This window comes from Cyrtonyx montezumae, unplaced genomic scaffold (assembly GCF_038088225.1).
Source record: "Cyrtonyx montezumae isolate F1298 unplaced genomic scaffold, pur_monq_1.0 scaffold_5, whole genome shotgun sequence".
Lineage (NCBI taxonomy): Eukaryota > Metazoa > Chordata > Aves > Galliformes > Odontophoridae > Cyrtonyx > Cyrtonyx montezumae.
In genome coordinates, this window is record NW_027072056.1 from 3,280,800 (window position 1) to 3,296,128 (window position 15,329).

General features: G+C 47.7%; 1 protein-coding gene across 2 annotated transcripts; it reads left to right on the forward strand.

Moving 5' to 3' along the window:
* Window positions 1-20: 20 nt before the first annotated feature.
* Window positions 21-15,146, forward strand: CEP63 (centrosomal protein 63). Of its 2 annotated transcripts, none has more exons than XM_065748199.1 (14): window positions 21-91; window positions 1,523-1,703; window positions 2,626-2,721; window positions 4,901-5,026; window positions 5,876-5,989; window positions 7,933-8,166; window positions 8,374-8,519; window positions 8,832-8,960; window positions 9,583-9,697; window positions 10,961-11,143; window positions 11,421-11,486; window positions 11,718-11,923; window positions 12,476-12,779; window positions 14,675-15,146. In XM_065748199.1, the coding sequence occupies exons 1-14, from the start codon at window positions 48-50 to the stop codon at window positions 14,831-14,833; spliced, it is 2,103 nt and encodes a 700-aa protein (XP_065604271.1). In that variant the 5' UTR covers window positions 21-47; the 3' UTR covers window positions 14,834-15,146. The 2 variants fall into 2 exon arrangements, with proteins under 2 accessions (XP_065604271.1, XP_065604272.1); XM_065748200.1 differs by having other exon boundaries at window positions 1,526-1,703.
* The last annotated feature ends 183 nt before the right edge of the window (window positions 15,147-15,329 follow it).

Genomic DNA, 15,329 nt, shown 5'->3' on the forward strand with positions numbered 1-15,329 from the left:
TCCCGCTGAGCGACGCCTCGTTGTGTAGAAACGGCAATCGCTGTGCGATGGAGGCTCTGCTGGAGGGAATGCAGAGGAATGGCCGGGGGAGGTACGTACGCACGAGCGTGTGCCCGTTTTTTTCCAACGGCTTGGGGCTTGCTGTGCCGTGATCCCTCGCTGTCTCGTAGTCTCAATTCTTAAGACTTCTTTCTCTTCACCCCTTTAAGAAAAGCCCCTTCTTGCCTCGAGGCGATGGTGCTTAGCGCCCGGCCAGCTTGATGAGACGTGGCTTTGCTTCTGTATGGGGAGCGCCCGATGGTTTCCTGCTCCGTGTTGGGGCTGCAGACACCCATCCACCCCCGGACAGCCCCCAGTGCTCTGCCTTAGGCGAAGGCCTCTGGACTTTGAGGTCCCAGAGGGAGGCTGCCGTGCCAACCTGCTTTCTTTGTCAAACTAACACAGAACCAAAGACCTCGATGCCATTTTCATCGCTGTCTTTGCGATCGTGACTCGGGATTAGCAGTACTGTATCTTCGTAAATCAAGTCTAGACGTGGCTGTGTATCAGCAGATGCTGAGAAGGGAATGTTCCTGCTGTGCATAATAGCTGCTAATTTTTGGTTAACTCACAGAACAGAGTGAACTGATTTTGGCTGCTCTAAGAGCTATTTCTCTCCCTATAGAAAAACTGTCAGCTGGTGAAGCCTGCGTACGCTCTGGGGGAGCAGAGAAATTTCAATCCCTTAACCTATTGATTTCCATTCCTTTTCAGAGCCTTCTATTTGACAGTCAAATTAAAGGGGCGAAGATCGTTGTGGAGTTCACAGCCCACTGGGGCTGTATCTTGCAAGCCTTAATATTGTCCCTGGCTTAGCACTTGTGAAGTTTTAGAGGAGTTGGTTGAATTGGCTTCAATAATTACTGCACCAAATTAGAAGCTGCAGCATCGCCAGGGAGCGTGCTCTCCCCGGTGGATCGGGAATGTTTTATTCTTCATTATCATGTTGTCATCCGGCCCCCTCTGCTTTGGGCTTTGTCTGCATTTGCAATAATTTTTGTTTCTGGGAGCTGATAGCTTGGCTGGAAGGTTCCTCTGGTGACCGAAACTGGGTATAAAACTCCTGTGCCTGGAGAGCAATTAGGGGAAGTGCAGAATATGGTTTACATAGGTAGCGTGTAGCACCAGGACAAAGGGACCAGTGGTCGTAGGGGCTTGCTGTGACGTTAGAAGAAGACAAAACACACTGCATGTAGAAGTGTGGGGGCCGTTTGTTCTGACTGGCATTTCTAAAGTGTGCCCCGTTGGTCATTGCCTGCTGTAGTCTCTGCCCAGTGATGTTCCTTACCACTTGTGAGGTATTGCTCAGACATTTTGATGAGTGTGTCAGTATTCCATATATTTCACTGCAAGCTAACTTGCCCAGAGCTTAAAGTACTGCCTTAGGTGCTGGTCCCTTCAGTGCTGCTCTGCTGGCATCACTGGTGTGGGGATGCAGGATCCCTGCACTCCTCCTTGTGACCTGAAGCTCGGTCCCTTCCAGCAGTATGTTCCTGACATCCTGTGAAGCTGAGCTGCAGGAGCTGATGAAGCAGATCGACATCATGGTGGCTCACAAGAAGACGGAGTGGGAGGAACAGACCCAGGCACTGGAAGCTTGCTTGGGTGCTCGAGAGCAGGAACTTTCCTGTGCCAAGGCTGCCCTGGAGGAAAAACATGAAGAGGTACACGAAGACTGAACTTCAGAGTCTGTTGGCGTTGTGTGGATCTGCATTTCTGTTCATTTCAACAGATTTGAGTTGCCTTTTTTTTTTTTTTTGCTGTTTCTTTATGTTAGCTTAGATGTCAAGCCAAAGCAAAGAGTCAGCATTTGCAAATAGCTGTGCTAAGTTAAGGCAAGAGCCTCTCGTGGTGCCACCAAAAGCCAGCACTGATTTCAAAATTGTGCATTACAGTTAAAAGCACTGCTGCAGTATATTCGTACTCTCGGTTTGTTGGTATGAATTTTTGCTAATGATTTCTTCCAGTTTGACTGTGCTGCATGTTTGTTGGCTCACTGTGCTCTGAGACTGTAGTTAGAGAGGTGGATGCTCTGAGTCGTGGATGGGGAAAGGGAAAAGGATCAAGGACAAAAAGGAAGAGGAATAGGAGGATGATGTGGATCAGTAGAAGGGAAGTCTTTCCCAGGAGCTTCAAAGCACTGTTTCTTTCTTAGTCCAGGCGTTATTTGGGATCTCTGCTTCATCTTGCTGCAGTAAGAGAACAATGCAGCTGTCTCTTCTCTTGGTAGATAGTTTGAAATCATAATGGGTGCTAATAATAAACACTTAGATGAAAATGACAAAGAGGAGCAACGTTTTGACACAGGCCAAAAGTGTCAGCTTCATGTCACCAAATGAAAGGCAGAAACTGGTTGAAAACATGAGACCAGAACAGAGACAGGCCACCAGAGACAGAGGCATAACCTTAATTTGTTTCAGAAGAACTCACCCCATTGAAACATGCACTTGCTTGGAAAACTGGGATCTCTTAACATTCATCTACCTCTTCTACCACTGTCTGTACTTACAAAATGAAGACTGATCCCTGTATTTAATGACAGAGAAGTCTTTATTTTATTCACCTGCTTTTTAATTCCTCATTCAGGTTGGCAAGTTACGGCAGCAGCTGGAAGACATGGAAACAGCCAAGCAGGGCTTGGTTAGGGAATACGAACAGCAGCTGAAGAAGTTCCAAGAGGAGGTAAGTTTTCAAAAGGGAAGGTTGGTTCTTAGTTCCCAGTTGATGTGTGATCAGATAGATGAAATGCTTGGCATTGTTGCTGTTGTGGTTTTTAAGCTTTGCATTCTTTTGGTGTTTATGCTCTTACAGAAGAGAGTGCTGAGCACAAAGTGATGCTTTTGTGCTTCGATAGCCCTCTTCTTGGCACCTCAGGGGAACTTGGCAGTGAAGAAATGTGCAGGAATAGAAATATGTAGTAAGTTGCAGTTTTCGTGCATTAGACATCTGCAGAGGTTCAGTGCAAAAACGTCCTCTGTTCTCCAATCCCAGTCACCATAGTGCTTCTATGGAAGTTGCTATGGGTACAGGCAGCAGCAGTTTGCTCCTTCAGCATTTCCTTAAATTAAAATGGGTGGTGGTGTAACTGGCCTTGATCGAATGGAGAAACTGAGATGAGATCAGTACGCTGTCTCATCATCTCTTTGCTTCCACTGAGTCTGATTTTACATGATGGGGACCGACCCCATCTCTCAAAGCATATCAGGCTTAACATGCTTAAAAAAAGAAACACGACACCTAAGAATGCTCAGACGATACCTGGAAAAAAAGTTGTTTCAGAGCTTCCATCTCTGAAAGCTCCATGTTCACCACAAGGTGGTACACACACAGGGTCCTGCAGGCAGCACAGCAGCACTCCATGCTTGTGCCTCTGCTCTGCCCGTCTCCACGTGCTTGTCAGAAGCAGTGAGTTAAGTGGCACGAGCAGCTAGCAGGGCACTGACCTTTCCTCTCGGAGAGTTCAGCCTGGTTCATGCTCACTGTAAGCCATAAATTAATTTGGTAGCCTCGGCTTTGGTGACAGAAGACATCTGTCCTCATTTGCAACACCTTACTGCTCAGTATGACTAACAGTAGGTGTTCCCACTGGAAATAGTGGATAGGCTGCAGAGTTAAGCTAAGGAGAGTTAAGTTAAGAGTTAAGCTTTGGCCAGATCAGCCTGAATTGCAGAGGGAAAAATAGGGTGTGCGTCTTGTGGTTAAAATTGCAGTGCACTGGTGTTTTACCCTCAGAGTATTAATATAGGCAGCATTAAGCTGCAGTATTCTTCAGTCTTCTGTTGTTAGTACTGTCCGGGGAAATTCTTTCTATCTCATTTCACCACCGTTACCAAAAATCACAGGTACAGTGTCCACCTCACTGGGGCTGCTGAAAGAATAAACACCAGTACTTGTAATCTGCCTCATCTGGCAAAACACAGCCTGTCCCTTCCCACTGAATTGTGCTTAAGCACCTTGCTGACTCAGGGCCCTGGGGAACCTTTCCTGAATCACGAGGTCTCGATTGAGGTGTTAGCTCTTCTCACGTGTTCTTCCGTGGGCTTATTTTTCTCCATCGGTTCCCACTATGGGAATGATGTCTTCTGAAGTTCGTAGTGACCATTTTGAAACTTAACTTGTTTAAATAGTTGAGTTGGGAAGCTCATCAGATGGAGAAATCTGCGGATGTTGCAAGTGATTATTTGCACAGAGGGTCATTTAAATGTCGGTGGTTTTTTCCTCATTCCTGCTTCTAATAAGAGTTTAGCATTCTAGCAGTAGGCGTAGGAGTGTTATTTTCTGTTGGCATTTTCCAGTTATTGTGAAATACATAGTGAATCTAAGCAGAGGATGACAGATGAAGTAGTGTTGATATTATGTATGATGGCAGTTCTCAAGTCTTCCTTCTCCTGCTGAGTGGGAGAGTCTCACCTGGGCTTCACTTGAACCTCAAAGAAACTGTCATTCCGTGTAGAGCTGCCCCCGTGTTTGGCACTAAGACATGGACCTCAGGTTCTGCTGCTGCTACGGTGCCTTGGGCCTGTAGAGAGAGAAGGTGCCATGTTAACAGCTACACGCAGAGCCCCATCTTATCCACATTTTAGTCATGCTCTCGTTGTGATAAGACAGAGGTCTAATTGGAGCTGCTGATGTCATGACTTAAGCGTGGCATCCTGCTCCTCTTCTACAACTCAGCGTATTTTGTGATCCTATCAGTATAATAGGCTCATTATACAAATAGAAATCTTCATTTGCAAGCTGTGTGGCCTTGATTGGGGGAATTGTTTGCGTGAAGCTATTTTGTTTGCCTTCCCTCAATGTGCTATTTAATTCCTGCCCGGCGGCCTGGAACAAAGTTGCCCCTTTCACTGAATTCTTGCAGTTGGCCAGGCTGAGGAAAAGCTATGAGAAGCTGCGGAAGAAACAGCTGAGAGAAGCTAGAGAAGAGGATAACAGGAGGCAAGGGGATGACCAGTCTGAAATGGGCCGACTGACCAGGAAGCTGGAGGTAGGTCATGGGGAAGCAGCTGCTGATCAGTTCACATGTATGCACTGACTTTTGGGCTCCCCTGGTGACTCTGTACAGACTGCTAGGAAGGGTAGTGTGAATCGTGGTTCAGAGGTGCTTGGTGTAGCTCTTCTCAATTGCCCGTGCAATAAATACTGTTTCCTGCACTGAGGCCACTTAAGTGCACAGGGTAAACTATTTCAAAGTTCTTATTCTTCAGTTGAGTAAAAGGAAGAAAGTGCTGGAAGAGTAATTAATTGTGGGAGTGGAATGAATTCCCGTGGGGTGAGGCTGTCATCTCACTTCTTCGAGGGAGGAAGAGCTACAAGTGAAACTTTTTCTCAGCCACATCTCATCCTTTAATCTCCCTGCTGTGCTGGGCTCCGCCATGCTCGTTTTTCTCCAGTGTACCCTGCAGACACAGCTAACAGAGGCACATACAGGATGTAGCATCCAGTTGCTGGAGCAGAGGACATTGTTAGATCTCTGCCCTTAGTGTTTGCTAGTGATTCCAGTGGTGGCCTGGTTTGGAAGCTCTGAAACCTCCGAGACAGACAGCACATCCACGCAGCGAGCTGTGAATCTTTTAGCACTTAACCTTAGGAAACAGCAGTAATTGACACTCATATTTTAACTTGGGAGGGAGGGAAACGTGGCCAAGCACAGTGAGAGGGGTTCTGTACTGCTGAGTTGGTGCATCGTGTGACTGGTTAACGGTGCTGCCGCAGGGTGGGGAGGGAGTGTGAGGTTGTGGTGGAGAGAGAAAGCAAACACGGGTACGAGCTGGATGGGGGCAGTCCTGTCAGCTGTGTGATGTGCTGCTCTGAGCCAACCCTGCTGTCCTTGCAGGAGTTCCGTCAGAAATCACTTGACTGGGAGAAGCAGCGTTTGCTTTACCAGCAGCAGGTGGCCTCGCTGGAAGCACAGAGGAAGGCTTTGGCTGAGCAGTCTGAGCTCGTTCAGGTGCGGTGAATGCGTGCTGAAAGTTTGTGCTCTGGGTGTGCAGCAGGTGAGAGGGCAGGGAGGGGGAAGGAGGGAGAGGAGAGTGAAATCTCTCAGGCCTGAATCCAGTTTAGGGTGCTGTTGATGTGACTTCTAGTGTCCCAGTGGAATAAGGTTTACGTGTCTAAGTGTAGTGTGGAAAAAAGAGTGTGGAGTCTGCCAGCAGAAGTTAGGTCAAGCTGAAGTAAGGTCAAGGTTCGTGTCCAGCTCAGCGCATGAGGTTGAAAGTCAGTCTTCCCCAATGACAGATACTTCCACAAAGCGCTGAAGTAACAGCATTTTCCGGAGCTGTTTTTCCCCTTTCTTTTTCATCTGGAGGCGAGCAGTAAATGGGGCTGCTGTCCCTGAAAAGCTGATGGTTGGGTGAGTTAGTGGTGCTGCAGCAGAGCCAGGTGAATTGACCTCGAGAGCAGCTGTCACACTGACACAGTCACAGCAGACACTGATAAGAAGCTCTTGCTGGGGACTTCACGCTTAATGGGCTCCTGAGCTGCTCTTGAGTGGGAGCCCCTGCAAGGAGGACGTGTGTGATGACAGGGCTGAAGCTGGCTCTGACAGGGGCTTTGTGAGAGGCTGACACCAGCAGATCTATGATGCAGAGAAAGTTGCTGAGCAGAAGGTCCTGCTGCTCTGCTGTCTTTGTATCGTTGATAGCTCAATTGTCTGAGAACAGATGCGTCCTTGGAGCGCACAGAGGGACTGTTCAGCAGAAGAACACAAGTTTGGGGTGGTTTTTCCTGTGCAGTTTAGGTGAGTTAGGTGCACAGTTCCTGCGTGCAGACCGCCTGAGCCCTCTGTCTCTTTGGAAAGCCCAGCCTGAAATGGCTCAATTCTGGGATGTTTCAGTGCGTTTTGTGGCTGTTTTCTGGCATGAGGTCACACTGAGACCACATCCATCTTTCAGCTGGCTTTCCTCACGCCTGTCACTGCAGCCTGGCAGTCTCACACAGGGCTGAGCCCCTCCCTGCAATACTCACAGCCCTCCAAGTCAAGGGGGGAACCTTGATTTCTGTGCTGCACTGCGTGGCATGCAAGGAGCGATGCTGAAGCCGGCAGGAACCGCAGCTCTTAGAAATCAAGAGGAAAGGACTGCTCCAATACTTTGCTTCAGCCTTTAAAAATTATAAGGCACTATACAAAAAGGGAATAGGTGAAGGGAATGGTTCTTACACGAGAGCTGGCTGATTAAATACCCACGGTTAGCTACGTGGAAAGAAATGCTATGAACTGAAGTGTTGTGCTTGTAAATAACACCCGCACGCTTTGTTTGCTACTCATGTATTCCTTATGACTACGATATTTATTTCTTTTTGTCTGCCATTAAAACAATGAAACATTCAAAAGCGAGCACTGGAGCAGGCTGTCAGAAGCACGTACTCCGCTGCATGAAGCACAGCGTAATTGATGGTTACACCCAGTTCAGGTTTTGATCTGCTTGGTGGGTTAATTTATTCTCTCCCCGTGCACCTGGAGCTGCTTTCTGACCTGGTGTGGAGCTAATGGTCAGGTCGTGTCTAGCTTGTGCATGGTGTTTGCAAAGCTTGCATGCAGTTGTTGTCTTTGGTACAGCCTTAAGTGAATGGGCAGGAAATGCCAGGCAGTTTGTCCTGAGCTTGAGTGATTTGAGATCCTCTTTTCAAGGACCCTCTTTGAAGCTCTTTTGGAATCAGAGGGGCCCCTTGGGTTTTTTGTTCTGTCTGCCTTCTGAAGCATTCCCTGCCTTGTAGCCCTGGAACAGTGCTTCCCTATCCCTGGAAGGCACACAGTCAGGCTTCATGTGAAACCATGAAAGGTGGCATTTCTGAGCAGAGTTTTGCTGTGCTGTAGTATCTAGAATTTCACTTGAATGCCAGTTTGCTAATAGGAACTGATACAAGCAACTGCAAACTGATTGCTGTTAGCAGACTCAGCTTGCCAGTCGGATGCAGATTCTGGAGTCGGGGGAGCTGGCCAGCCAGTCAGAGATCCAGCACTTAACCAGCGAGCTGCAGAGAGCCAACAACACTATCTGTGCCCACAAGCTGGAGGTGGAGAGGCTTAACATGAGGGTGGATGATCTGACTGAAAACAATCAGATGATTCTGGATGACCAGCTGAGGCTTCAAGAAGAACTGAGGCAATCCAAGAAGACGCTTGAGGTCAGTGGAGGAATTGGTGGGAAACTGAATGTGAAGCAGTGAGGCTGTGTAAGACTTTGTGAAGTTCCCCATTCACCTCAAAGCTGCCTTTGTACCCACGTGGTGCTCTGCAGTGTTTGTGAGGGTTCCTTAAAAGTCTGTTCAACCTCTCATAACAACAGACCAATCTAGTCCACCTTGCAGCAGCCATTTCTTCTTCCCCTGCAGGTGTTACAGGAAGAGAAGATGGAGCTCAGAGCCACCTTACAGTCTCAGGAGGATTTCATTGACAGCTTGAAGCTGCACCAGGAGCAATTGCAGAAGGAGCTGGCCAGGGTGACTGAAACTCTTCGCACAAAGGAAATCCTCATCAGGTAGCATCCGTGTTTTGCTGGTGCTTTTGCTCTTGTGTCCAGGTGTATATGCCAGGTTCTCCCACTGAGGACAGAAGCAGCACTTTCGTATCTGTATCAGTTGATGCCCAGGGTGGTGAACAGAAATCTGCTCTTGGCTCTTGAAGTCTACTGACTCTCAGGAAAAAGCGTGGAAGGAGTCAGCTTTGCACTCTGTGAGGGCAGCACGGTGATGATGAGCACGGTTTCTGCTTTTTTGTGGTCAGACCTTCTGGCAATTCCAGCTGAGTGCCGGAGCGCTGTCAGGATTTGACACTGAGCTTTTCTGCTTAGGGCCTTGGAGGAACGCTTGCAGGAGGAGCAGTTGTCTTCCCCAGGGCTGGAGCACGTGCTCCTGCAGCTGGATGTTGCCCAGGAGAAGGAGCAGCACTTGCAGGCGGAGGTGACTCACCTGGAGGACAGGTAGCTATCTGCTCACTGCCCCCAGCTCTGTGATGAAACTCGGGTAACAATGCAATGCCAAATGTTTTGTATTCATCAGGTTCAGCAGTCTCTCTGATTTTCTATTTTTTTTTGGTAGGCTTATTTAAAATATCAAAGGGCTAAAGAAATCAAATGCTATTCATTTTGGAGTTTAATAGCGAGGCTGTTTAGCTAATTGGCTGGCTGCTTTTCACTGCACGCTGTGGGTGTTCGCAGGGTTTTGGCTTGCTTAGGCTTAGCACCTTCATTTGTAATAGGTTATGGATTCTTTGTCAGGCAGCTTGTAAGAACCTGATCTAAACCCGTGAAATGAGGATTAGAAATGAGTTTTCCTCTTTGAGTTGGTGGTTTTCAGACAGATGTTCGCATGGGAAGCTGGTAATCTCGTTATGACAAAGAAGCAAATGAGAAACCACTGTATCTATTAAATCAGCAACCCCATCCCTTTCAAAAGGATTTTGGTACGTGAGCCCAAAGGATTGCTTAGAGTCCAGTTTCAGTTATGACGGACATGAGAGACTGCTTGGAAGATCAAAGTTTCTCCTGACCATGTTCTCCTTCGTGGGGTATTCTAATCTGTAGTTTTACATTTGGCACCCAGCCTGGTACCTTCAAATGCGAGGTGTGTACAGCTGAGTGAAGAGCTGGCTGAGAATATCAAAGAGCTGCAGTCCACGGAAGAGCAGCATACCAAGTCAAAGGCGGAGATTAAAAAGGTAACATCACTTTGTTCCCGGAGAGTGGGAAAGGCATTTGTGGAGTCAGCAATTCCTCGTGCATGTCATGTGCCTCGCAGAGGCTTCGGTGCTCTGTTAGCAAAGCGTGGATGGGAGCCAAGGCCAGGGCTGATGTGGAGGCAGGGACACGCGAAGGGCAGGGAACAGATGTGGCCAAGGGAAGATGGAGTGGTTTCACAAGTTTGTGAGCTGTGTGTGGCTGTGCAGCTTGCTTTGTGTAAGCTGGAGGGTCTCAAACTGATGCTGGAGGGGCAACAGTGCAAAGGAATTCAGGCCCAGAATGCTGAGCTGGAGCCTTCTGCGGGCTCCGGACTAGAAGAGGAGCAGGGAAGGAATGGGTGCTGCTGTAACACATCCGTCCCACTTGAGCTATGGTTTCCAGTTATGTTCTAGAGCAAAACCTGGAGGTTTGGGTGCTCAGTATTTCTGGTTAACGATGTAGAATACTACAAAGAGATTGCACTGCGTTGTCATTCTGCATTGAATAAACATTTGGTGTGCCTACCGGAGTGGTGTATGCAGTTTGGCTCTGGTGCCTCAAAAGGAATTTAATAAAACAAGATGAGGTATGGAAAAAGGTAACCAGAAGGATGGTGTGGTTTTTATATGAGGAACAGCTGAATGGAATAGGACTTACCAAACTGGAAAAGAGATAAATGAGATTGAATGTACTAAAAATAAAGTCATGCCTATCATGTGGAACATAAATAGAGAATGATTATTCTCTCATAATACGGGGACTAGTGGTCATCAAATGGAGTTAGGAAAACAAAGAGATGTATTTTTACCCTGTGCATAGCTAGCTTGTGGGCATTTGCCAAGGGCAGCTTTAGCTGCTACAAGCTACTATTGAATCAAAAGCATTTGGACAAATTCAAATAAGAAAGGTCAAGCTAAGGCTATTTAAAGATACCATCTCTGCCATAGCAAGGCAGCATGGCAGACTGCTCATCTGTGTTATGTAAGTGTTGCTGCACATAGCCAGGGGAAGGTACTGGGCCTTGTGTTGGCCACTGGGGGGGAATGGCATTAGCTCAAGGGTCTGTGATCTCATTGACTGGGGGCTGCTCGTGCAGCTCATGTCTTGTTCATGGTGTGGAGAAGGATTGGGATGAGGTGGTTTTCAGTCAGGAAGGACATGGTTTTTGCATAGAGCTTTTTGCTTTCTGCTGCTTGGACTTTCCTGTTTTGCTGAAACATCTTCTAAAAGCTCTTGTGTGCTGTTTGCCTATCTTCCTCCAGCTGAAGGAGCAGCTCTCTCAGGATGAGGAAATTCACAGAGGTGAGCTGGAAGGGATGAAAAAGGAGATCTTGAGGTTGACAGAGGAGTTACAGCAGAGGGACATCTCCAGCTCCATGTCAGACCTAGAGCAGCGGCTGAGGACGGAGATTGAAAGAGCAGAGAAGAAGGCAGTGGAGCACAGGGTAAAAGCTGCCAGAGGCTCGTGTGCTGTCTCCTCGAGGAATCCAAGGGCTTGGAATACCACCCTGCTGTCTTCATAATTCCCTTCTGCCTGCAGCCTTCCAACCAAGCCCTTGAGAGCCTTCTGGTGACATCTTCTCGTTGGTGGTGGACCTGTCTTCCTGCTTTTTCAAAGCTGTGACAAGCAGTGGCACTGAATTCTTTTGAATGGCTGTGATGCTGCACGCACACGTCGTGTTCTTTATTTCTGAGCTGTTGTTTGCCTCTGTGTCTCCTCAGGTGATTCTAGTTCAGCTGGAAACCTTGTGGCTGGAAAACTGTCACCTCTCAGAGATGCTGGAAATGGTGGAGTTGGATGTGCTGGAGGTACACACGGGGAAGGGGGGGTGGAAAGGACCCAGTGCTGTAGTTCCCCAACCTGGGGGCAGGCATATTGTCTCAGTGCAGACACAGCGAGGCATTTAAAATTGATTTGCTTTGTTGAAAGCTGTGAAAATTTTGCAAGTCAAAAATAGGATCGCAGGATGTTTTAAGGAATTGCGAAACCTACGTTTGACATCAGCCCTTCTCTGTTAGGGAGAAGATGCCACCCTGAGAGCACTCAGTGAAGATGATGTTGCTGAGCTGAACAAATTAAAATTGGAGAACCAGCAGGTGAAGAAGGATCTAGCAGAGGCCAGAGCGAAACTGGAGCTCACAACCCAGGTCTGCCAGAGTCATCCTGAGGGCACTGCTCAGCAGTTGCAAAGCAAAGAGCCTCAGCCTGGGGATATGCAGTACAGGTGAGCCTTGCATAACCCAAGGATGCTGTTTCCTTACCATGAAGGAGAACAGAAGGAGTGGAGATGCGTGGGATTTTAATGACGTGCTTTACGAACAGCATCTTTCTCCAGTGCATATTATATAGGGGAGAACAAAAAGGACTGTTTTGGAATCTGCCTTTATGCTTGAAGTAGTGCAGTAGCTTTTAGTCCCAGCTGATTTGCATTCTGCAAAGCCAGCTAGTGTTTGTCTGCTTCTGTTCTAGATAGAGAAACAGTACGTGCTGCTGTTGGTGAAGGGATTAGGTTTGGCAGGGTTGGCTGTGCTCCTCTCCTTTCTAGGATGTGTACACATGGTAGCTTTTGGTATTTACAGTAGCAGGAGAGTGAGAGAATTCCCTGGTGACTAGATGTGCATCAGGGAGTCGTATGGAAGTGAGAGATAGCTCTGACAGTGCAAACTGCCTATCAGTAAACTGGGTGTTAACTGTTATTTCTGTGTGAGTTCTTGCTGGAGTTCAGCTGTTAAGAGGCAAACTGTCAAGCAGTTAAGTTTTCATACCTGCCTTGCAGGACAGCTCAGGAGTCACAGCATAAACAGGATGAACAAACAGAGGAAGTACATCACAAGCCTGACAAGACTACTCAGCACCATCAGAGATGGAAGATGCAGCCTTTGCCTGCTGAAATGGGAGCTGTGGTCCCTGTGCTACCCACTCAGACCAGCAGGAAGAGCTGTGCAGAGTCATCTACCCTTGCTCCAGTTGTCCTGCAGGGAACAGATTCTTTGCTCCTTGTGTTGGATGATGGCAAAGATTTTCCAGATGGAGCATCCATGCAGTCCAACTCAAACCACGAGCAAGAATCTGCACCTTTGGTAAGCAGTTTATAGAAGCTCTCTGCCATTCGACAACGTGACTGAGAGCTCATGTGGCAAAAGGAGACATCTTTGAATCTATGATCTGTCTGTGTGGTGTGTGATTCTGCAAGCATATGTCGAACCCAAAACAGGGAGGAGAAAACACTGCTGGATGGTTATGACTTGGACAGTGGGAGTCATGTCATAACGGGTCAGAACTCTCTGGGGAAAGGTTTTGTTAGCTACAATTACTAAGCGCGTTCCAGAAGCTCACAGATCTCCCTGTAGTTGTGCTGTACATCAGTCTGCACCACAACCTGTTTTGTTGCTTCAGAATTCTGCTTGAGCTTTTAGTTTGGGACTGAGTTTGGTTTGGGTCTGCAGTAGTCAGCACGTTGCACTTTGCACCATTTCTGATAAGAGAGCATGGAATAAGTGCTTCATTGCACAAGCAGAGCTTGTTATTTTCCCAGTCAGTGATCTTTTGAATAGGAAGCAGTGTTTGCACCTTCTCCATCCTCTTAACACAGCTCAGCTGTGGAAGCATTTGCCCACCATGCATGAAACCTGGGCTCGAGTGCTTCTTGCCTGAGGTATTTAAGACCATGTATCTCAATGCCTGCTGTGATTGCTGGCCTGCAGACTGACTGGAGGGGCACGAGGTAGAAGAGGGGCACTAAGGCTGAGTTTGTCAAAGCAGGGCTGCAGTATGGGAAGGGCTGAAGCCTGAGCACCAATCCTTGCTCCAGGTGTGTGGTCGCAAGCAGTCTGTAGAGATTTCTTCCTCCCTGGTTGTGTACTGTAAGCTGTGACAACGGCTATTTTTAATTGGTGGGGAACCCAGAGTGGAGTCTCTGAGGCTCATGCATGGGTGAGAGGAGGCTTGTCAAGTCTGTAGGTCTTATTGAGACCAAAAATAGGTCTTAATTGTTTCAAGGCTGAAATTGCTTGTGGGTACGCCCAGAAAATAGATGTTGGGAACTTAGAGGGCTGTGAATTCTGAATGGAAGCTCTTCAGATTGCAGGAGAAGCACTGAAGTGTGAACACTTCCACTTCAGACCTTGAGGAGCCCTAGGGGTTGGTATGTAGTAGAAGGGAATGTGCTGTGTTTCTCTCAGTATGGTCTGAGAGGGAGAAAGAAAGTTTTTAAGGAAGCACAAATGATAACTGGGACTCCGTGCTCACGGTTGGGTGCCTGTGTCTTTGAATCAGTTCCTTAAACCTCAGGAGAGGAGGCTTTGTGTGGGGCAGGGGAGGTTGGATTACTGTTTGCAGCCTTTTTTCTGCTATTCTTTGTTCCTGCTTGTTGATAGAAGGCCAGAAAGCCATGGGACTGCAGGGCTGGGAAATAACCAGTTACTCTGTCTTGCCAAGACACTGGGGCAAGTTTTCTGTAGTGGAAATCAGCACCGTTGTAATTCACCTGCCAGCCCCAGTGCAGGAAGCTTCTCTTCAACCCTTTATTTAAGCTGTGCTTAACAGGGTTATTTTTGTAAGCTCAGAACTCGAGGGTAAGTGATATGAGCAGCACGAATAATCACTGACTGTGAGGGAAAGAGTCTGGAATGGTTCATTGCTGGCTGAATGGAAGTGGTGTTTGCTGAGCTGCCACAGGAGTTTGGCTGTGCATCCCTTTGGGGCTGCAGCAGAAAGCCATGAATGCAGAATAAAAGGAAGCAGAGAGATTCCTGGTGCTCACCCAGTTTGGCAGTCCCTTCTCTTCTGGGGAACCCCTGTTGTGAGGCTGCTGGGAGGGGCATTAGCAATGATACCAGTCCGAGTCCCATAGATGCAGCCCCATAGAGGGGGTTGTTCAGTTAGTGAGGTATTTAGTTGGGTGCCTTGCTGCTTGGCAGTGTTTCCGATTGAAACCTGAAGTGACCAAACACTTGATGTCCCTTTCTCTCTTCAGTGTGTCCTGCCTACGTCTTCAGCTGGCTCAGTAGCTGCCCAGTACCTAGAAGAGGAAGAGCTGAGATCTCAGCACATCCTGGAATGCCTGGATGCTCACATAGAGGAACTGAAAAAAGAGAGTGAAAAGACACTGAGACACTATGGACACCAGGAATAATGCTTCTTCAAAGTGCACTCAGTTGGAGTGCTGCTTTCCTTGCACGGTGTTTCAGACTGCAGCAGAGGGGGGTATCTGTGGAGTAATTGCAGTTGGAGCTTGAGGAGCTGAGTCAGCAGGCTGCGTGCTGGGATGCAGGAGCTCCCCAAACATGTCTGATCTGATGGAGGGCTTTCCAGCACAGTAACTGTGCCCCCACCACGTGTTGGTCAGCTTCCAAGGGCTAGGAGGCAGTGGCAGAGATTCGTGTTTGTGTGCTCACCTGCAAAGACTTCAGTGTTTTTAGAAGCAAAGCGTTTTCTAAATTTAATGTGAAATTAAATGTTTCAGTGTTTTTTTTTTTTTTATACATGTGAAAGCGTTGAAATAAAGCGAAGTGGAAAAACTTTCCTTTTCTTCTTCCTGTGAATTTACATAGCAAAGGTTTTGGCTTATCTTGCATTCTCATCAGGAGCTTTTGATGAGCAGTTTAAACCGTCTCCATCCTTTCCCTCTA